This window comes from Phasianus colchicus, chromosome Z (assembly GCF_987193195.1).
Source record: "Phasianus colchicus chromosome Z, bPhaCol1.hap1.1, whole genome shotgun sequence".
NCBI classification, from domain to species: Eukaryota; Metazoa; Chordata; class Aves; order Galliformes; family Phasianidae; genus Phasianus; species Phasianus colchicus.
Window position 1 is genome coordinate 78,160,121 of NC_143476.1, and position 23,799 is coordinate 78,183,919.

The window sequence follows — 23,799 nt, forward strand, 5'->3', positions numbered from 1 at the left end:
ACAGATTTTTGCAATAGCCTGAGAAATGTTCCATTCTTTGAAACGCAGCATCCAGCAAATAAGCACAAGAAAGACGCTAGAAGAGCTTCTGTGTACTCTTACACATTATCACTGTTCCAATTACTGCAAGAATGATGCACAACAGGGCCCAAACACAGGCTTTGTGAAATCAGCATTTTGTATTGGCTGCAGTTGGCAGCAGTTAATGTCCTTTGGAACAACTTTGATGCCTTTGATGCGTACCACAGTATTAAACCTTTAAGAGGAAAACAGACTAGTGTACTACAGCAGTTTTAACTGGTAAGACTGTTCAGGCAGAAGAATCCGCTTTTCAGATGTTGCACACCAAACTAAAAAGAACAAAAGCACTTTCAAAACTAAAAGGCCATAGCACCATAGCAGTGCCAGTCCAATGTAAAAAAAAGTTCAAATATTATTAGAGGTCTGAGAAATCACACAAAGCACGCATGAAATCAATGCACCCTTGCTTGGCTCTGAACCACAGAATGCTTCAAAGTGAGCCAAGACCTCATTAAGCAACAATTAACCAAAGCAGCAAAGACCTACTCAGCACAGGAACAGCATTTTAAGTCTTCAATAGCCTCATTCACATTCTTTACCACCACAGATCACACACATATAATAATAAAGGGTAGACTTCAACACTGCAGTTATTCACAGTTAACAGAACTACCAGCAAAAAAAGCCCTGTGTACTGTGTACAAACAGGTAATACTCCTCAGAGCTTCCCCACCAGGAAAAACCAAGCCCTTGATCTCTGAGAACTGCAAGCTCTTCCACAGCAAACTGCACCCACATAAAGAGCACAGCTGCAATGCATAAGGGTGCAGCACACAATGTGTAAAATTAACAGTCTGTCCCTTTTGTCTTGCTCTGTTTCAACCCCAACTAATTGTTCCTCTCCTATCCCTAAGCATACCGATTCTAATAACTACAGCTGTAAACACCAACTATTCACCACAAAAACAGGGAGAAAGGTTAACTGAAACAACTGTTGTGAAAAAAGGCGTGTTGCATTAGCGCTTTAAAAAGTGGTCAAAATCCACAAAAACAGTGAGGAGCAAAGCCTTTGCTTTCTTATTCGAAAGCTGAATTCTTTGTCTTTAGCTCATCCTAAATATATGTACAAAGGGGGGATGGCCAGAAAAATCATCAGTAAGATACAAATGTAAAGATTTTAAAGGATTATAGGAATAGATTTGGTGAGTTTTACCCACTCAGTCGTAAGTGATTATCCGGACAAGTTTGGGATTAATAAACTACAGTTTGGTTTTTCTTGTGGTTTTTTGTTTGTTTGTTTTGGGTTTTTTTTCCTTTAAAAAAAAAGAAAAGCAACTAGAAGAGTTTAAGAAGAAGCTTTCAGCTATTAAGATGTTTCTGCAAAAACCTTCTCATTTGCACTAGACGAGTCTCACTTCATTGCTTCATCAGCACAGGTTACAATAGCCTAAAGCAGAAACCTTTATTGGAACTATTGGAATTCTGAAAGATATTTTCCTTCTGAAATACAGCTTAAGGAAGGCAATATTACTGAATTCCTTGATTGTAACGATGCCTTTGAAAGTTATGACTTCCTTTAAAGGAAGCAAAACACAAAATAAAAATGCTGGGAGATAAACAAATTGTTCTGTTTATTGTGCAAAGTTATACAAACTGATTTTAATTTTTACCAGCTAATAACTTTGGTTGTCTAAGCCTGTGTGAAGCAGTACAAGACATCTAAAATATTATCTCAAAAACTAAATTTCCCAAAGGTTGAGAAACACATAGAGGAAAAATCCTCTGAAAAAACTGAGGGGCACTGAAAAACTTTTTTTTTTTTTTAATCAAATCCCTGGGTTTCCTAGGGAAGTATGACAAAACACTCTCCTAGCAATAAAAGACAGAAGTAAGAGAAAAGATATTAAGTTATACAATGACCACGCCTGGGGGAAAATACATATCCATTAAATCTTGTTTTCACCAGGATTTATACAAATCTGATATTTGCTTTAAAGAACATACTTTTCAAATCTGTGTTGCCCTGTAAGCATTATCTTTCAATTGATATGATCTAAACTGCTGACTGAATGCAGGTATTTAAATTTAAACAGATGTTCCGTGAGCCACATAATTTTATTTCCTTTTGATAAGTAGATAAAAAACATTTAGAAAAGAACAAACTTCTTTAAAAATCATATCTGGGACTACTTGATTTACCCTCCATGAAGCTGCAAAATAATATTTTATAAGGTCTTCTGAAACTATTCCTCAGTCCTAACATAACAGTGACCACAGGAAAGCTTTAAGATAGCACAACAGCAACAATTATCACACAAGAATGCAAAAGAACTGAAACAAAATCACACAAAAGAGAATCAGAAGGTTGGTGGCTGCTGCAGTTTCCTTGCTCTGTCTTGAAAAACACAAGGGAAAAAAAATACAGGTAGAGAAAAAGGACCTGTGTGTAAATTATCCAGAAAAAAAAAGTCTATTAATAATAGCGCATCATGATTACACCAAGAATTGGAGTTCAAGTTTGCTCTGACACACATATTACAACAAATGAGTGTAAGCTTGCTGCCACCCAGTGCTACTTTAAAGTAACTGTTTTCTGAAGAAAGTGCACCGTCCCACACTCCAGAAAATAAACTTTAAATTACTCTCTAACCACTTTTTTTTTTTTTAAAAAGGAAGGCACTGTGCAAAATATCTTCTGCTGATAAATTTAGATATAATTTTAACAACACTGTAAAGTGACACAACTGCAAAGACAATAGAACAAGTAATCATACCTATTTGAGTTTAGATTCAAATCCCAGATGCCCAAGTTAATGCAATGGCATTCCTTTTTAGGATTTGAATTAAGTCTTTCTCCAGACCAAAGGGGTATTACTTCTAAGTACTTAGCACCCCTCTCTTCCAATTACTCATCTTTCTAGTGAACATTCTGAATTAGGTTTTTCACTACCTGGAAAAAAGCAGTTTCTGCTCACTTCTTACCACACACATGATGTAAGAGAGGATGGCCCCAGAGGATCCAATGAGTGCACCAACAATGGTCAGCAAGTTGTTGTTCAGTAGGAAGCCCTCAGCACACAAGGCCCATCCAGAATAACTGTTCAGAACTGTAATAACTACAGGCATGTCAGCACCTCCAATAGCTGCTGTTAAAGTGACACCCTGGAAAAGGAAAGCATAAGCTAGGACTAAAGAGAACATGCAGAAAGGAGCGTCTGCCTGCAGCTTTCAAAAAAATAGATATGTTACTTAATAATGAATTTATGTATTTTCAATATAGAAGACATCAAGCTCATGATGGAGAACACTAAGGAGCTCCACAGTCCTTATCTGTGTTTATTTACATATCTTTACTTGCAAAATCAATGCTTCAGTTCCATGGATTTTTAAAGATGAACATTCTGAAAGTATTTTAAAATACCAGTTTGTCATATGAGTCATATAAAGTTGTTAAGTTCTGTTTTACAGCTAGATTTCAGAGAGTCAGCTACTATTTACTACTGGAAGTTAACATACAGGCACTACACAAGACTATGGGGACTCAGGATGGTAAAATATAATCATTACATGGAAACCTGCAAACCTAGAGAACAAACTTCTTGTTTTATCTGTTCTACCTTCTGTAATTCCCCAGCTTACCATTATGGCTGAGAGAGCTGACACAGAACCGAGACAAGTAATCCCTGTAGTGTAGCTAGGATCAAGCATGTATGGAATCATTCCGCCAAAGCTGGCAGCCAGTAACCCTGCATTCAGTGCATGTCGACCAGGCAAGAGCAGAGGCGCAGAATTCAGGATACCTGCAATCAAATTAACATGCAGAGATTGACATACATATGTGGGCAGTCTTGTCTGTTGTCACAGAGAAGACTGAACAGCTCAACAAAAGAAAAATAAGGGAGTGGGGGGTGCAGAGGAAGTGGAAAGATAAAGGCGGGGGGGGGAAGAAAAGCTGAAACTCAACCCTGTGCTGACTCAGTACCTCAACACATTCAGGCTTATTGTAGACTCTCAAATACTCCTGTTTAAACACTTGTTGTGTTTCCTATTCTTTCTTTATTGTTTCAGAAAAAAACAATTCAATCTAAAGATATATTTTCCTCTCAAAAATACTTTATTTTGTGGTTTTGATCTCTTTCTAGCCCCAAGCCTCTGCCGCCATACATTACAGAGCTTCATAGGAAGATCCTAGCTAAAATTTCTTACTACAGGTATTATCAGTCTCTCCAAAGCTGTGTGCTTACAAACAAATGACTATACATAATCCTGCTTTCAATTGTTTTTAATTCACCAGTATCCTCAGCTATGCGGACTTCCCACAGCTTCCCAAACTGACAGAGACTTGAAAGGAAAAAAGGCTGGAGTATTTCTGTGATCCAGTTCAAAATGACAAACATATCCTTATTTTTACCATAGCTTGCGTTTTGTTTCTCAGTTGTTTTGTGACTGTTTTTTTTTTCTTTTTCAAAATACCACAGCAAAGACTAAAAACACTAAAAACTAACGCAAGTTACTTTTGCTTTCCATAACTTATCGTCTGTCTCAAGAAAAAAAGAACTGACAGATTCAGGACTTGGAAGCAGAGAGTGCAACCTATGACACCTAGTTTAATTGTACAGAAAAGCTTATTGTGATGATGTTGATTTATTCAGCATGAAAATACAAGGCAAAAAAAAAAAAAAAGGCAGTGAAGTCATCAAGGACATATGTACCCATCACTGGGAACGTGTGAAGGCAGGGGACAGAGTTGGAGAAGAGGAAGAATTCAGAATAAATGAGAAAGTATTCAGCAGAATACATGCTACTAACAAATCCTTCAAAAGATTATTAGAGAAGATAGCTTTTCATCCATGATATGCTTCCTCCTTCATTGGCTGTCTCAAAACTGAAGAAAGTAAACAGATGTTTCCCAAAGAAACTACTGCAAGGCAGCAAAAGGATTAGCAATAGGAAGCTCTTGGCTGGAAGCTTTTAGGGACAATTATTATCCATCTTTTAAAAGCTGTGTCTTTACAAAATCAAAAATAAATGTAAATAAACGTAATAAAGAAACACTCTCCTGCACAAGAATCAGAAGTTAATGGTGTTTAATTTAGAATACTTACTAAAACATTAAGAGGCATGAAGTATGGAATTGGCATAGTAAGGAATTGGTAGGTAAATAGTGACATCTTACACTGCAGAGCTACTTAAATGAAGATGGCAATGCTAAGAACAAAATTTCATAAATATTACCATTGCATTCTAAGTCAAGTAACATAAAGTTGAACTATCTATGCAGAAAGACAAAGTTGTGATCATATAACATCTTTGATGATCTTTGAAGTTCTTTTCAACCCAGGCCATTCTAACTTCAAGAGAACAACAAGTTCTGTCAGGTACAATTGTTTGAACACTCTGAAGCAACACTTGTTTTTAGACAAGATGAAGTGATGAAAACTTATAAGATTTGGAAATTAATAAAGGTAATATGTTGAAGCACTGAAGGGAAACCATTCATAAATAAAGTTGTACAAGCAACAATAGAATTAAAAAGAAAACAGCACATCCAACAGAAGTAAACAAGTTTTCTTTACAGTTGCACACTGATCTATGTCAGAGCTAAACCCAGATGGGAAAAAAACCCGTTAACGAATACTTAGCTCTGAATGGAGCATCTCACCTTGCAGCTTTCCATAAGCAATAAGAGATCCACTGAAAGTCACTCCTCCAATGTACGTTCCAAGGTATGCCACAATCTTGGTGAGGTTTGCAGCTGGATCCGTAGCAAAGTGAGGATACTCAATCATGTACTCTGCTACACAGGTGAGCACAGCAGCCAAACCAACCAAACTATGAAAAGCAGCTACCAGCTGAGGCAGATCTGTAATCTGGATGCGTTTAGCAATTGTCAAACCTATTGAGAGTTAAAGACATAAGGGAATTCGTAAGAACACAATCTGTGAAGTTAGAAGTTGATGCATCACTGCACTGTGCAATGAATACACAGTAAATACACATTTATTATGAAAAAACTATTGCTGTGTGACAGTTGAAAGCTGTACACGTTTACTCTGCACAGTAAGTATACTGTATAAATTAGGAAGACAATTAATAAAGCATCTAGAACATGTGATTTAAGTATTGAGAAACTCAGTATTTTCTGAAAAAAGCAGTTTGAAAAAGGTAATTTGACAGCATTCAGTCAGCAACTGACTGTTCATCTGCTACTGCATGCTCACACTGCCTAACACAAATGATGCTCTCCTGCTTTCCACCAGTCTTCCCATTCTTTATTATATCTTGATGCATTAATAAATGCCCTGGGATTTGTAATTTTCCATTCACATACTTGCAAAATAACATGAGCAAGTAATAGATGTATGATAGTGAATTGGACTTATATAGCAACGTTTAGCCAGCATGGTTACAGCTGCCTCATGTCAGATCAGACCACAGAATGACAGGTGTTGGAAGAGACCTCCAAAGACCACGTCCAATCCCCCCGCTAAAGCAGGCTCCCCCCCACACTAGACAGAGCCACGCCATGGGCAACACTGTGTTTGATCTTGGAGAGCATCTATAACAAAGGGAAAAACTATTGTCATCAGCAGCTGAGAGAAATAGCCCTGCAGGCACCAATGTCAGTGCAGAAGGAGGGCAGGAAGTACTCCAGGCACAGAGCAGAACTTCCCTGTAGCCCAAGAGAGGCCCCCAGTGGAGCAGCGTGGCCCCGTACAGCCCACAGGCATCACACGGAGCAAATCTCCACCTGCAGCCACAGTGCAGCAGGAGATGCAGTATGAAGGAGACCACAGAGGAGTAGCCCCAGGCCAGAGCTGCAGCTTGTGAGGAGCAGCTCGCAGCAGAGCAGGTGGGCTGGAGGAGCTGCCACCTGTGCACCACCTATGCGTAGCCATAGTGGGGCAGTGCTTGGAGAGCTGCAGCCTGTGGGAAGCCCAAGAGGTTCTGTTCCAGATGGGTGACATTCAGTGGGAGGGAGACTGTGTGCAGCAGGGGCAAAGAGTGACCATGGGGGAACAACAGAGATGAAGCATTACAGACTGACTGCAGCCCCCACTCCCTGTAGCACTCAGGAGAAGGAGTGCTCAGTGCTCAAATCCTCCAGTGTATTTCCTTCTGTTCTTCTGAGGAGACGTAAGACAGCCCTGTGGTGGAGTTCAGCTGTCCACAACTGTGAAATCACCACAATCAGTCAATTCACCTGACCTACACAAAATATGGTATATCTACAGCTTACGTAAATGCAGGTACTGAATATATATTCATTAGTTTAAAGAATAAGATACATACCTATGGTGCCACCAAGTGCCATTGCACCTGACATCTGAGCCAACAATTCAGGTGAGGGTTTAAGGCCTCCTAGAGTTGCTGCTAAACCTCCTGCAACACCAATCATTCCCAAAGCATTTCCGAGACGAGCTGTTCCTTGGGTGGACAGACCAGCCAGGGCACCAACACAGCATAAGCCTGAGCCCAGATACATCATCTTTAAAATAAGAACATTGATATGCATGCATCATGTAGGGGCACGAAGTGTATAACATTATCAGGAACTTTCTCATTATTATACAGCATGGCATTTTTCTGCAGAACATCAAATGGCTTGTGCCTAACGGAAACTCTTGACTGAAAATGTATTGAAGAGATGTGATTTTGACCAATTAAAATGTGTTATTTATTACATTTTTTTCTGTGTCTTACGAGCTTAGTTTATGTGCCCCTCTGCTTCCCTCATGAGGAAGCTGGAGGCCACCATGAGATCTCCACTCAGTATGCTCTTCTCTGGACTGAACAAACCAAGAGACCTCAGCCCCTCCTCTCACACCTTGCACTCCAGACTCCTCACCATCTTCATATCTCTCCTTTGGATGCTCTTTACTACAAGGCCATAAAACTATTATAGTGCTCAAAACTGGACTCAACACTAGAGCTCAGAGCAGGTTTCTATAGTCAATTTACAATTTAAGTTGTAACTTAAGAAGGCTACCCAATGAATAACAAGTTACTTGCAGCTTCCGAGAAAATAATAAGCTTTTAAAATCAGTAGAATCAATAATTAAAAGTTAATCAATTTTAGATTGGCCTTCTGAAAATATGTAACTGGTGAAAAACTCTAACAGCTAATTTCCAATTTATATCTCTACAGAGTAATTACTGAAGAAGCATAGCACACTAGGAACAGTGAGCCACGTCTCAGGCAATCTTCTTACCTGTTCAATGCTATAGCCACCACTGAGAGCAGCTGCATAGCCTCCTACAAATACACCACCGGGAAGTAGGTACAAGTAGTTGTACTCAGGAGGATCTGTGGGACGTTTGAACATATCCAGCATTCTCTGTGTAACTAGAAACCCACCTAGCCAAAAAAGAAATCAACAATTAAAAAAAAATAAAATCTGAAACTTCGTATGTGCCAAGCTACAAGAGAAGTACTTGGTTAAATCATATTATTGCACAAAGCTATTAATTTCAGAAAGTAAGTAAACTGGAAATAAAGATGCAAGCAGGGTTAGATGCTGTTGTCTTTCTTAATGTTTGGAGGGAATTCATAAGGAAAGGAGTCTGAAAGCTTGGAGGACTTGTTCTGGTTTCATACTCTATGCTGATGATAGCATACACTCTGTGCATACAGCTTATGACTCCACCCTTCTCCCTGTCTACACTGGCAAAAAACAGTATTTCTAAGCCACATTACTTATTTTCACATTTATACTATTAAGCTGGGACTTCTGAAGATCAAGCATAACTTTGTTCCATGCCACTGGTACAATTCTCAAGTGGAAAAAGGGATATGAAGTCAAATGCAGTACCATCTGGGGGTATAAAAGAAAATACACTTCATATAGTGATCACTCAATACTGTAAAAGAAAAGTGTACACTTAAATCCTTCCTTAAAAAAATAAGTTACACCACAAGTAGTGAGAGCTTGTCATATTAGCTACTGCTAAATTTGTTTTGTTTATTTTTCCTTTTACTGATAGATGCTATTAGATTCGGTTGCCAGAATAGTAACTTCTCAAGTTTATCCACTTAAAGGTGAAAAGAAACAGAAGAATTACAAAAGTGCTGCAAGTTATCCTTAAGAAAAAGGCTTATCCTTAAGAAAAATTCATACCTGCAATATTGACTGAAGAGATAAAGGCTGAAAGAACTGCTAGACTCTGTGGAGCATTTTCAGGAAGATAGGTTCCTCCCATCAATACCAGCCCACCAACTGCAGTTAGTCCTGTTCAAAAGAGGAAAAAAAAATCTTTACTGAAATTTACAAGATCCTATACCTATAGAAAGCTTCCTTTTGGCTATCATATACCAATGAACTGAAACTGTAACCCTTATTCTACATTTTAGCATTTAAACAAGACTGCCATGATCTTAAATTAACAGTGATCTCATTAAAAAATACAAACATATTTCTAAAAAAAATAATTAGCATGTGAATGTAGTCTTGAGGTACAGTGAGACAAGTGTACAATCAGTTTCTGAGTACTGGTTCAGTAAAAATACTGGTTTCAAAGGTCAAAGTAGATCAGATTTGGGTTCTGTCACAAAGACACAGACAGCTTCTCTCCCTCTCCTTATCTGAAATATTTATAATGTCACCAATCTTACAGATCCCCATTAGAAATTTTCACTTAGCTCGAAAGTACATATTTCGAGAAGAGGAAATGAAGAAAAATGGGAAATAAAGGCAAGTTATTTTCAGGGCAACACTATGGAGATAAAGAAGGAAGAGAAGTGATGCATGAAAGGGGAGATTGCAGCACCCCAAGTAAAACAAATGGCTTAAGAATTAAAAGTTTGTTACAACAACAACAAAAAACCACTAGAACATGACATATGTCTTTCTCTTGAGAAAGAAAAAAATAAGTATTCTTAGGAATAGTATATTTCAGTCATCATTGCAATTCATGAAAGTAAAGAGATGCAAAGCAGTACTACACTCTTTGGCATTTCAAAAGGCAAATCAACAGATTTCTGTCTGAAGTTTACAAAGGAGTTGTTCCTATTTCGAATAGAGAACAACTAGCTGTACGACTGCTACTTACCTGAGATGGCATTAGTCACTGACATGAGTGGAGAGTGAAGAGCAGGAGTCACACCCCATACTGTATGGTATCCCACTATTCCAGCTAGACCAAATGTTGTCACCATTTGAGTGAAAGCATTATTAGGAGAAACAATGCCAAGTCCTAACATGCTAGCTAGACCTAGAAGAGAAGCACAGTAAAACTTTTCAATAACTTTTAAATGGTTTCCTGCATTTAAGCTCTTTAAATAGGAGTCCAGTATTTAGCTAAAAGCAAAATGAAGTTCTGTGCACAGACTTTATTCAGTACATGCTGGATTATCTTTGACAAGACTCTTCAGGTTTCCTCTGAAACAAAAAATAATCCATAAACATAACATGGATGTTTGTGCTGTGAATGCAGATGAGGATGCTGGGATAAGGTTCTACCTTAACACTTACTCTTGTTTAACTACTGTTCCACACAAAAATAGTAATAATCATGCTGAGAGTATTACTAATCATTAGACTCAAAACATGAAGAACAAAGATAAAATTTAAGAGTACTCAATTCATTAGTTACCTTACGTAGAAATTCTGACGAGCACAAGATACTTTATGACAGGAACAGCTAATATTTGCTTGTCAAGACAGTGTCCTATACCCAGTACTTAAAGGAATACTGTAGATATTTAAGACTTACACAATACATTATAGACTGAAGAAAATAATGACACTAAGTTTATTCTGATGAAAAAAATAGATATAATCCCAAGCAAGAGCCCTTCAGAAATTTAACTGTTTTACTGATATTTGAATAAGAAAGCAAAACACATGCACATGCACATAGCATGAGTCAGTGCTGTTTAAAGTGTTAATACTTTTGGTTAAGTTTCTAGAATTTTATTCTCCTCTCAAAGAAGATAATCACACAGTACTAACTTTCCACTAGGATACACCAGCCAACCAAATGCTCTCTGAGTCCATTATTAAATTGAATGAGTAAGGTGATGAGTCACTTAAAAATATTAGCCCAATCAGGAGTGCTCCACAGTGATTCTCCAACTCCAGAAATTGCCTACCTGTTGTGTATACAGATGCACTAGTCATAGTTTTTCTAAAAGGTGTAATAGTAGCTGCTTTTTCTGCTTCCAGCTCCGCTACAGTCTTCGGCTTCACAGGTGCTCCTTGGGGAATGTTATTTGGTGGAGGTGCTGGAAAAATCACCTTGCCATCCTGATAACAGATTTTTACAGTTAACTCTAACATACTAGATGCTTTATAAATAGAAGAGTCTACTGTTCTTAATTCTGTAACTCTGTGAAGGCTTAATGACTTAGAGCCATGACACGGAAATATTTTCTATTTTCTACACTGCAAGTTTACAAAGCTGGAGGAATAGCACATCCTGACTAAATTAACCACAATGGTTCAAATATTTTTCAACATGCTTTAGTAATGGCATCCATGGGCGCCAGATGAACGCAAAACATAGGGCTTGAAAGCAGAAACCAAAACAAAGAGAGAAAGCTCCTTAAATGGAAAACTCTTAACCAAAATAAAATGGAGTCTTGAAAACAGCAAATTCTGCTACAGATCAGGACTGTTATCACAGTCTGCCTATTGCTCAGGAAGGTCTCATACATACATCTTACATTTCTTCCTCAGGTCCTTGGAAGAGCAATTATTGAAGCTGTCAGATCTAAAAGTTGTATACATTCCCTCAATGGTCTGAGAGTTGACAGCAACATAAGCTTCTTCTAAAGGAGATATTTATATGCAAGGCAAAATCTTGGTAATCTTATCTAGAAAAACTCAACAAAAATGGATAACTCTTACCCAACTAACAGAGCTTAATGTGTTCTGCATACCATAAGGAGAGCCTATAATAGCCCATGTGCAGTTTTTACTATTTCCTAGTTGAGCTGAGAATATCCTGAATATTCTAGTTCCTCCGGGTTTTTGTTTTATTGAGGTTTTTCCTGATGTGTATTTTTGTTTGTTTGTTTGTTTTTTGTTTTTTTTTTAATTCTGAAGTTATATGAAGAAAAGACACGTATTTAAGAAAAAAAGCGTTTTCTGGTCCTGTAGTTATGTTACAAAAATGTTTTAAATAATTATGTTTTTTAACCACATGAAAACAACACACAGTTTTCCTATTTTCCAACAGTAGATTAATTAGGTATCTGCTTAAACAAGAAAAGAAGCAACGAGGTTTCCCTTCACAAAAAAGACCAGAGGAATATTCAACTGAACACAAACATGACTATCTATGCTGTCCAGCAAACCACCTCCAAGTGCTGTCAGTATGCACTATCTCTGAATGCGTTCTAAGGAAACAGCACAGATAAACACAAAAATAGATATTCACAAGCTAAAACAGGAACGTTTACTGACTTACCTTCATTACTACGGTGCCTCTAATTACATGATCCAGAGTTCCATAATCAAACTGATCTTTTGGATCAAAGTAGAAGTTCTCTTTGTCAGGACTAATAGCCTTTAGAAGTTTGATAATATTGTTGGAATACAGAGTACTGGCCTGAGTAGCCATTCTGCTTGGTAAGTCTGTGTAGCCAATGTGTGTAACACCCTGAAAGAGATTCAAGCAAAATACTAAGGACTAGTTCAGTCTCTAAAGCAGCAGTATCTCTTCCAAGACAGCCTTCTGGAAATACATATCCACAGTTTCATTTCTTCTGCATTATTTGCAGATCTAACATAATTAGTTTAAGGAGAGTTAGTTAGACAATTCAATGTGATTAAATCCAACACATTAAAAGCAACAAGTCTTCAAAGAGAGGAGGATATATTGGTAGAAGAGCTTATCTTCTCCATACTCCTATCATTCTTTGCTTCTTAATCTGATAACAGATTAATCCTACCCAACGCTTGGCATTATCTCAGTCCTTCTTGAGGGCACATGCTGGAGGCAATTTTCTGGCTAACAAAGAGGAAAAGGAGCTTTCTCCGAGCTACTAAAGTGAACAGGAAACAGGCCTAAGTTTGCATTTATGTAAGTGTGCAGTGTATCCACAGCTATTTAGAGAGCAAACTTGAGTATACTTGGCTGTCAGGCTCTTGAGTTTTTAGAAGATGTGGAAAATTGAAGCTAGCATAAATCCCTCATGCTCAAGCAGACACACTTTAAAAAACTGCTTGTGCAACTTACAGCTAAAAGCCACACATACTTCCAGGAACTCTAGCTTCTTGATGCAATGCTCTGCACATTGCTAGTAGTTCTGCACTGCTGCTGTTTTCCACAGCTCAGTGCTAGTGTACTATACTTCTGATTAAGAGTGCCCCATATAAATCCTTCATGCAAGTATCTGTTTATTTCTATCTTACACATTGTAAGTTCACTTTTTAAGCAAAAACTTCAAAAGTAATAGAAAATCAAAAGCCAAATACAACATGTGACTCACGTTATACCCATATAGGCCTGTACAGATGCAGCACAACAGTAACAGTATTATGCCTTTATATTACCAAATAACAAACCTGGAAGTGTGCTACTTTAAATCTTAACACACATAGATCTGTAACTAGATTTCTTGTATATACTAAACAAAAAAGAAAAAAAACATATGAACAGAAAACATGCATTCAGACACAAAGAATACTGGAGCTGAACCAAAAAAAAAGTAGCTAATTCAGTCAAGGTCAAAATTACTTAATTTAATACTACTTCTGGTTCAGATACTCTGAGAGAGATACATTCATGCTGGCGAGACTTCCTGAAGCTTAAATTACTGAGCTAAGCCAGAGACTGCACTGTTATAAATACTGACATAGTCTGAATCTGTTTATCTGTTCCAGTTACAACCTCTAGTTACAGAAAGTAATGAACAAGTCAAAGAAGCTATTGCTACTGCGGTCTTGAGGTAGACCAAGACAAAGATAATTGACCACAATCTCAGATAAGCAGAGACAAACTACTGGTCTTGGAAGACTAACACTTCTTTACTTACCAGCCTAATTAATACTACACAACTGTATTTGTTTCTTCAAAAATCTTCAAATTATTAAAGAAATAGATGACTCACAATCAAACGCAAGCATAAAGGACTAGTTAAGTCTAAACAGCAAAAGCAGCTACTAGTTTTCAGCATACACTTCATCAATTAGGACAAATGTGAATTCACACAACAGAGAATGATGTGCACATGATGCTCACCTTATGAACATACAGTTCTCCAGGCTTTGTTGTCTCAATGTTTCCCCCAGCTTCTGCAGCTAAATCCACAACAACTGAACCTTCTTTCATAGATTCAATCATATCTTTCTTAAACAAGACGGGAGCTTTTTTACCTGATGAGACAAGATGGCAAGTAAATAAAAAAAATACAGCTTTTATTTGTAAAGCTCAGGAGGCAGGTTCTCCTGTACTATCTCTATAAACTTGAAACAACATTTTTAATTAGTACCTAGGATGAAATGTCAGAAGATTTGTTTATATAAATATCTTGCTCGCAAGCATATAAATAAAGTAAGTGTACATGGGCAGCGTGACAATAAAGCTGCAAAGTCCAATTCTGTCCTCAGAAAACAGACAATATCCAATCCTACAATTCAAGTCAGAGGGTGGAGAGGGAGGGGAGGAAATAACACATCATAAGCTATTAAAAGACTGACATTACATAATGTAGAGCACTGAAACCTAAGCACTGTCTCACTGCATTTTAGTCATAAAAGACACTGCTGCTTCAACTGGACTTGCTTCAGTGCACAGAAGCAGTTGAGATGTAGTAAACAAGAGAATTTTATCTCTTTACATTATTACTATCTACTCCCTACAAATAAGAAAACGTGATGGTGTTGAGCCAAAGACTGATAGTTTGTGGGGAAAAGATACCTTCTTTAAACACAGGTATTCATCATAGAAAAGGTACATGTTCACACAGAGAATATATAACTCTTCCATACCTGGAATAAGTGCTGTAGTGATGATAATATCAACATCTTGGCACTGTTTGGCAAAGAGTTTCATTTCAGCTTCAATAAACTCTTTAGACATTTCTTTTGCATAACCACCCTGACCCTCTCCAGATTCCTTTATGTCTACTTCCAAGGGCTCAGCACCAAGAGACTTAAACTGTTCCAGAGCTGCAGCCCTAAGAAGAAAAAATTGAGAGGGAAGAGAAAAAATACATATATATATTACATAAAAATGGAAATCCATATTTAGAAGTAGCTCAATGCACCATGACTTTTCTGATCTGTTTCATAGTAGAGTTCAGACAAGAAATCTAAAGCCTATTCGAGGTCATTTGCTTCAGTAAATTTAGATCCCTAATGACTACACTTGGATGAGGAATGAAGGCAGTCAAACAGAAGGCAGGCTTTCTGTACTACCAGTAGAGTCCTCCAAAAATAGAATCAGAGCTAGGAACTTAACTGTTCACTGCATCTGCTCACTCATTTCTCTTTCCTCAATTGTACTGGCCTATAGCCCAAAGTTAGATGCGTAAGATAGGTGGCATACATTCCATAGCTCGTGACTCTGTATTTAATCTGTGAAGGGGAAAATACCAAAAAGTCTGTTTTTCACAGGCGGAATTGTTTTTAAGAGTTATCCTGTATACCTGTAATTTATCTTACATTACATAATAGCCCTTATCATTTTCACAAAGCAACAACTTTTGATTCATAAGGTACTGAATGATTTAATGAGATTTTTGAAAGTTTTGCTCTTTGGGGGAATAAAAAGATTAAGAAACAGTGTAGGAATAAAAAATTTTAGGAAAGGAATTGTGATTCAATGCAGAACAAGTGCTTCCACTTGATACCACTTCAAAACATCTTAACTTAGAATAATTTTAGATTACTATTACTTTTCTCACACACCCACCTGGTATCAAAACCACGAACCACTGCACCCATCGATTTAGCTGCTCCTGCAGAAGCCAGGCCAGCAACTCCTCCTCCAATGATCAAGACCTAGAACAACAACATCATCCAGATTAAAGCAAAAGCTAGAAGTACAGCTGGTTAGAAAAGCAGCAACAATGTGCCACTTTCACAACAGCAGATAAACTCCAATACACACAGCATTTCAAGGATTTACCTTACGACATAGAACCAAGAATTGCTTCAGTAAAATAGCCCTGTAAATGTTAACAGTTTAAAAGATTTAACTCCTAGCTTCACCTATCTGGGAGCCAACTCATTTTGGCTAATAAATCATGTAACTAGATACAGGTTTCCCCTCATCCCTCCTCTTTTTTTCTTTTTTCTTTTTTTTTTTTTTTTTTAAGTTTTTTAATTTCATGCATCTTCATCCCACAATCTACCTACAATTCCAGTGAAACTGGAATTTGAGCAAAGACTTCAGAACACCAAAAATCTCAACGTCTCTGATTTCTCCTAACTACTTCCTTGCCTTTCCCAGTCTGTTAAAAAAAAAAAAACAATAAAACATGTACATCTAATCTGCAGTTCAAAACTAAGCAAACATGAACAAAATTTGAATTATTCTATTCTTTCCCCACAAAAAAACATTATAATCAGTCAACAAAAACCTATATGGAATTAGTAACAGGTTTCTGAAGTTTCTACGGTTAGTCTCAAAGCAAGAAAAAAGCCTTTCACAATTTTCAGCAGTGGTTAACTGTGTTCACAAACTTACTTATTATTCTGGTACAGCATCTGCACATACCTTGGCTGGAGGAACTTTACCAGCAGCGGTGATCTGACCCGTGAAAAACCGACCAAAGTGATTTGCTGCCAATACAACAGCTTTGTAACTGTTGAATAAGGAAGAACACGTTTCAATATTTTCTCAGGCTAACTACAATTCCATTCACAACAGCCATCAAAAGGACATACGTTTGCCTACAGCATGCACAGAATGAAGAAAGTTTACTACTTTGCAGAAAGCTCACTTAAGCAAGCAAGCACACATTCAGAAAAAAGATGATCTAACTCTTCGGATATACACGGCTTAGGGCAAAGTGCTTAACCTTGCTATTTCTTTCATCACATCTGCTTTTATAGCCGTCCTGGATTGGGTGACTGGACACCAAGTTAACATCAGCAGAGTTACCTGAAAATACACATCATTCTGCAATTATGTCTTCTATTAACAACAGTAACAACAACAACAACAAAAAAAACGTTTCATACCCAGCAATGTTTGCCATGGAGCTAAGTGCATCATATCCCTGAGCAATGGTGACCCGTGGAACTTGATCCATAGCCAGGACAGTAGTTCTTTTTTCTGCAAGTTTTTTCAGGAGGTCTGGATTTTGTGCTGGGTAGATAAAACTAATCAGAGTAGGTGCTGTCTTAAAAAGGTCTGCCTCATGTACACCTAAGGCTGGATTATGCATAGGAGCCCTCACCTGAAAAAAGAGAGCAGTTTCCAAATTAATCAATGGAAATAAATCAGTGCACAATCCACTTCCTTTCTCCTAGCTTGCAACTTGTTCATTCCTGTCCACAATATACACAAGGAGGGAAGTATATCAAAGACTGTTTACACAACTAATCTGAGTAACTGTACTTATTAGCTGCAGTACATTTAGTGGGAACATGAGAATTTAATGAGGTTTGACAAGGCAATCCCAAGTATGAGTTACAACTGGGAGAACTCACTGACAGCAGCACTGCAGAAAAGGACTTGTGGGTCCTAACGAACTAAAAGCTGGACATGAGCTAGCAGTGTGCTCTTGCAGGGATGGATACAGTGGGCCGTCTGGGCTGCATCAAAGGAGGGATGGGCAGCAAGGAGGGGAAAGTGATTGCCCCCCTGCTGCTCTGTCCTTGTGAGGCTCCATGTGAAGTACTGCATCCAAGTCTCAGGCCCACAGTAGAGGAAAGATGCAGAGCAGCTAGAATGGGTCCAGAGGAGGGCTACGAAGATGATCAGAGGACTAGAGCATCTCTCCTATAAAGACAGGTTGATGGAGTTGGGCATGTTTAGCTTGGAGAAGAGAAGGATCCAAGGAGACCTCACTGCAGCCTTCCAGCACTTGAGGGGAGCTTACAAGCAGGAGGGGACTGATTTTTCACACAGTCTGGTAGTAACAGGACAATGAAAAATGGCTATAAACTAAAAGAGGAGAGACTTAGGTTAGATGTTAGGAAGACATTTTTTACTCAGAGGGTGATGAGGTGCTAGAACTGGTTGCCCAGAGAAGCTGTGTGTGCCCAAAGTCTGGAGGAGTTCAAGGCCAGATTGGCTGCAGCCCTGGGCAACCTGAGCTGGTGGGTGGTAGCCCTGCCTATGGCAGGGGGTTGGAACTAGATGACCTTGAAGGTCCCCCCAACCTAAGCCATTCTGTGATTCTGACTTATTAGAATTAGCTCCAGGCAAATAGATGATAGAGCAATTATAGATAGGACATACTTTCAAAAACCAATGCACCCATTGCTTCTAACCAGCTATTACACAAGCTGTTATGAAAACAGCCATTTTCAAACAAAATGTCTAAGCATAGGTTTTAATTAAGCTCAAACAGCTATGATCAGCTGGCCACTAACATATTTTGCAATGCATTATTACATACAGGAAATTTCAAGCATGAAGTCCAGCAGATAATTACCTTGATCTGTTTATATTTAATTATCACTTACGTTCAATTTATCACTTTTCTTTATAAACAAACCTACTTAAAAGTGTTGTTCACAAACTCTGAGAAACACAGTATTCATTCCTGACAGTACAACTTCAAATACAACTTAAAAGGAAGCTTCAATGTGATTAAGATCTATTCTTCCTCTCAGGACTCTGCAAAAACTAACACATCTGAAGCAACTTTACTTTTAGCAGTCTTCCCTGATGCTCTAGTTAGAAATACTTCTAAAATACAATGTTAATGAGCAATTGGTGGACTTAGACACCTGCATCTTCAAAAATCCAAGCAACTCTCCTTGAAGAGTAACTTGGAGTTGTATGTTGCTAATCTTAGAGCAGAAGTATCTTGGAGCATGGATCTTGTCTGATTAGTGTCTCGAACTAGTCAGCCTTTCTCCAAGTTAAAACTTGGTAAGAAATTTTTCAATGCTGCTCTTGACCAGTTTTGTATAACTGTACAGGCGAGATATAAAGGCCGAATTGAATTAGAACTTAGAATTAATAAATAAATAAAATAAAAAGACTTTGAAGGAGTTTATATAATGAGCTTTCAGAAGACCATTAGAAAAGTTTGACCTGTGAGTTTCACAGTAAGAATGCAAGAAATATATAAACAAAGCACTTACTTTTACAATCACATCAGAAGCCAAGACTTCCTTGGTCCCCTGGATTTTTGCTCCAACTTCTCTGTAATGATCATCAGAAAATTTGGAGGCTTCTCCAGCACCAGATTCCACCACAACATTGAAACCTTGCTTAATCAAGGCTTGAACTCCAGCCGGTGATAGAGCCACTCTCTTCTCATTCTCAAAAATCTCCTTGGGTACACCTACAGTCAGCTGTTTGTAAGGGATTCCTTTGAGAGTGGATAGGATAAGATAGTGTCAGTTGCAGAGAAGATAACTGAATTTCTATTAACGACATTCTTCACTGTTGTACAGAGACATGCAGACACATCACATTTAGTCAATCTCCTCAGGTATGGCAAAAAAGAATTGTTTTCTAGCGATGCAATTTACATTTCCTCAAATAACACTGACTTTCTAGACATCCTTTTTATTTCAGGTACCAGCAAGTAAGTACAATTCACCCAGTGCTATCAACAGTTTACTGTGGTTCAAAACCATCAGACTTCATACAGTTCTACAATTACAGAACATGAGGTATCCCAGTGATAATTCATTCTAACCAGGCTAAGACAATGTGACTACAGAGGGTTTTAGAGGGTTTTTAACTTCACTGTGATGAAGTAAAAAAATGAGTTTAAGCAGCTGAAATGCATTCTAATCGAACTTTTTAAAAATGAATACCAAAACCATCTTTTAGTTGTCTTCAGTCATTGCTTACAAATGTGACAAACATACCACAAAAGATCATTGAAAGGCTGATGTACAACTCCAGAAGTTGCTACATAAAATCAAAAACATGAATTTAGCAGTAGCTTAAGAACCATGGAATAACAGCCAACTGGTTTGTTCAACTGCACTTCTCTTCAACATTATCTTCTTGTTTTAAGCTCTTGCAAGTTTTAGTAACTATGATCAGAAAACTGCAGAAGCTTCAACTTGTTGCTTTTAGCTTAAGGTTTCAAACTGCAAACATCTAACTTTGTTCATGAACAATCCATACTCTCCCTCCTGACAGTTAAATTCTTCAGATCCCCACCAGTGGTTTATACACATTATTTATAAATACAGTCTCAGGCAGGATAATCAGATATCACTGCCTCACGTTTGTGTTAGATAGCATGCACCCAGGACCTGTTATGTAGCAGCTTTCACAAATATCTCAGCAGAATTTAAATCCAGATTCTGAGATTTATATAGAACAGGCCTACAGTGAATACGCGTTAATGAGAAGTAGCTCTAGCAACCTAAGCAGGCACTCATGCTAGAAGTCAAACATACAAGATTCAAATTACAAATACACTTTTAAATTGGCCACCAATACTCTGCATGTCATCACATCAATTGTAGCAAACTAGTAGTAACACGTTGTTGCACATTTTAGTAAAGCCTGCTTTTTGCTTTTTTGTTTGAGATCGAACCAATCAAAACAAAATCAAAACCACTTCATACTATGAGAACATTGAGAAAATTAATTATGTTGATGTTTCTGCTTCTAAATCTATCAAGGAAATATAACTAGGACTGCAAGGTGCTAAGGTGCTTAGAGTTTTATTTAAAAATTTCAGTTGTTAAAAATGCTCAAGATAGTATCAATTTGTAACATTTTGAAAATACTGAGTTATCAAAGCAAGAATTTTTAGCAATTATCTGTACTTCTCATCCATTAGGAAAAAAAAACTAACAACTGAATATAATCAATAAGACTACACCATGGAAAACAACCATACAACAGCCTGCTTTACTTCTATTTTTATTTTTTTACTTTATTTTTCACTTTAAATTAAACTAATGAAATAGTTAATATTTCAATGACATGTCTTTTGATATTTATTACGTTATCTATCTGTATTATGGTGGAGAACAATTATTCAAATTACAAGTCAAATCAAATTGAAAGAATAAGCTTTAGTGGAACATAAGTCACAGCAAGTGTGAGAACACACATTTCAAGAAACAGATCCAAAGTGACAGCAATGCTGACATCTGAACACCACCTTGTAACAAGGGGCATCCCAATAACTGCCTCACTGGCCACTTGAAAGATACAGTAACTGTTGCTGTCATTCATACTACTGAATGAAATTACTCTTGCTGTCTGAAGAGAACTTTTCCCTCATCTTTTTTCCTCAGTATTCAACAATTAAAAGCCTTGCTTATGATTTTCACTAAATCATCTCAATGATAGTGAACACTTGTCTTCTAAAAAGCAGAAGTGAAACTACTGAAATTTGCTGAAATAACAGCAAAAAATCATAATTTCAGAAAATAAATAGCTCCAGGACTGAAGGCAAAAAGCTTTTCAAGAAACACTGAGAATATATGAACTGAAATGCTACCTTCCATTTAACCTTAAGTTCTGCATTGATCAAATACACGTGGAGGAAGAAATAAATAACAGCATACAGAGAACAGAAGGATGGTTATAAATTTAAAGGCATACAGACATTCGATAAAAGCTTATACACTTCTCAAAAATGTGTATATGTATTTTTTAGCTGCTAAAACCCAAGGCTGAATGAGAAGTGAAACTTCTATTTTTGTTCACTTGTTTTTGTGTGGAATAGCAGAGCAGAAAATCGAATGGCTCAAAGGATGGGACACAAATACATACTATGAGACAAATGTGTTTCCTCATTTCCTTGTTTAACATTATGATGTGTTGCATCCAATAAACACAGGTAAAGATTTTTCACAGAGAAAACACTTGCACCTTCTCCATTAAGAACAATCACAGACCAGCGCCGAGGACTACGTCCTCCTCCAGTCCTTTCAGAGACAAACATTCAATGAGTGTCATTCTTCTGTCCCCTCTTCTACTCTGTCTCACTACCAAATATCTAGCAACCAGAACACGAGTGAAAAATGAACCAAACAGATGTCAGTTTGCTTTATCTAGAGAAGGAACAGGACACTTTCCAAAGAGATTCCTCTGATCTACTCCGTCACTGAACAACAAAAAGGAACAAACGTCTACAACTGCAAAGCAAAGATCTGTGTTAAAACTTCAGGTGAGGATATGATGAATAAAATATCTGAAGGAATCTCAACTATCAACACAAAACACAGATCTGAATTTAGCAGTTTCATTTAAATCATCAGTTCCAAAAGGCTGAAATTTGCAATTATAAACTTAGGATCTTGATTTAGTTTTCACCTCAAGAAATTACATCTTTTATTTTGTCACAGAATTAAAACTGAATGAATGAAGCTTCCAAGTTTCCAGGCCTCTGCATGAGATAACCTTTTTAAGAACCACTTTGAATATGTTTTAGTAACTTACTGCTTTATTACACCCATAATATTTTCCAAAGACAAATGGAGTTACACATTCCTTGACCAATTTTTGAGTCATATGAAAATTATGAATCTGTTGTTAATTGAGTAAGAGATGCACAGTGCTTTTTCTGATACAAAGAATCTATGCAAAAAGGATATTGCCAATTTCAAAAGTAGAATCATTAACTTTCACTGGCCTTAGAAACTTAGTATCCCATATATGTATTAGAATTAAAGAAAATTAACAAGAATAAAGTAATTTTAAATAAGTCACTCTTATTACTATGCCTTCTCACCCTCTCAATATAATCTCCACTGAGTAAAGAGAAGAGGTGCAAAGCATAGATTCAAACTTTGGGTAAATAAAATTTAGATCTCCAAGATTCAAAAGGCAAACAATTAAGAAGAATTATAAAAGAACCTTCTCCAGTTAGATTATTCCATATCCAAATCAAGTGTTAAAAGAAGATCTCAAATTAAAACTATCAAGAAAGTTCAGAATATTTTATGAAGAAAATGAAATACTTTTTTTTTTTTTTTTAATCTCTATAACCTGATTTCAGGCATGTAGGAAAACAGGATCAACAAATACCAGAGACTGTCCCAGAGAAACGAGAAAGGAGAAATAAGCTACATTTTCTGAGATAGTAAAATGGGACATGAAACCTGCCTAATTGCTAAGTTTACTCCCCGTCAGCTTTAAACAAACCATCTCACCTGTTCTGAAGATGAGGACAAATTCCGAAGAACAGCAATATGATGTAGGCAAAAAAAAAAAAAAAAAAAAAAAAGAATGATACAGAAGATTAAACAAACACTTGAGCCCTGTTCTTACACAAGTATCCAGATTTTAAAAAAATGTTAGGAGAATGTATGTGGTTTATGAATAATGTGCACCTTATCTATAGAATTAATGATGAACTGTTGTGGGTTAAAAAGATATGCAAGATTTAGAAAATTAGAAAATTTTAAGAAGGAAACATCAAAATAGAAAGGACATCAATAATCCCAAGATAGATAGGGTGAAAGTCACAGATTTGTGGACAAACCAATCTGGAAGTACAAGAAATCTCAGAGCCAATTACTCCACAAGCACCTATTACCAGGGTTTGGAAAAGTTCTGCATCTGTTTCTGAAGCATCTGATGCTGGCAACTGGAATACTTGCTTACTCCTGCATTAAAATTCCTATGTTTCCAAGAAAGAAAGAAAATAGTAGCAAAGTAAATAACAAGAGACATATCCATTCTCCAAATCTACCATTCAACTGACTCTATATCTCGTCA

The 23,799-nt window shown here is 37.2% G+C and overlaps 1 protein-coding gene across 5 annotated transcripts in view; it reads right to left on the bottom strand.

The window, feature by feature from the left end:
• Window positions 1–23,799, bottom strand: part of NNT (nicotinamide nucleotide transhydrogenase) — a 43,290-nt gene that overhangs the window by 14,195 nt on the left and 5,296 nt on the right. For all 5 annotated transcript variants that reach the window (XM_031609122.2, XM_031609124.2, XM_031609125.2 and 2 more), the window contains 15 exons: window positions 19,236–19,465; window positions 17,157–17,374; window positions 16,690–16,777; window positions 15,883–15,971; window positions 14,958–15,145; window positions 14,209–14,342; window positions 12,433–12,624; window positions 11,114–11,267; window positions 10,072–10,233; window positions 9,141–9,251; window positions 8,235–8,380; window positions 7,315–7,510; window positions 5,684–5,917; window positions 3,661–3,821; window positions 3,004–3,183 (listed from right to left, as the gene is read on the bottom strand). In XM_031609122.2, the coding sequence (XP_031464982.1) occupies window positions 3,004–3,183; window positions 3,661–3,821; window positions 5,684–5,917; window positions 7,315–7,510; window positions 8,235–8,380; window positions 9,141–9,251; window positions 10,072–10,233; window positions 11,114–11,267; window positions 12,433–12,624; window positions 14,209–14,342; window positions 14,958–15,145; window positions 15,883–15,971; window positions 16,690–16,777; window positions 17,157–17,374; window positions 19,236–19,465 (2,483 nt within the window). The remainder of the gene's footprint in view (window positions 1–3,003; window positions 3,184–3,660; window positions 3,822–5,683; window positions 5,918–7,314; window positions 7,511–8,234; window positions 8,381–9,140; window positions 9,252–10,071; window positions 10,234–11,113; window positions 11,268–12,432; window positions 12,625–14,208; window positions 14,343–14,957; window positions 15,146–15,882; window positions 15,972–16,689; window positions 16,778–17,156; window positions 17,375–19,235; window positions 19,466–23,799) is intronic.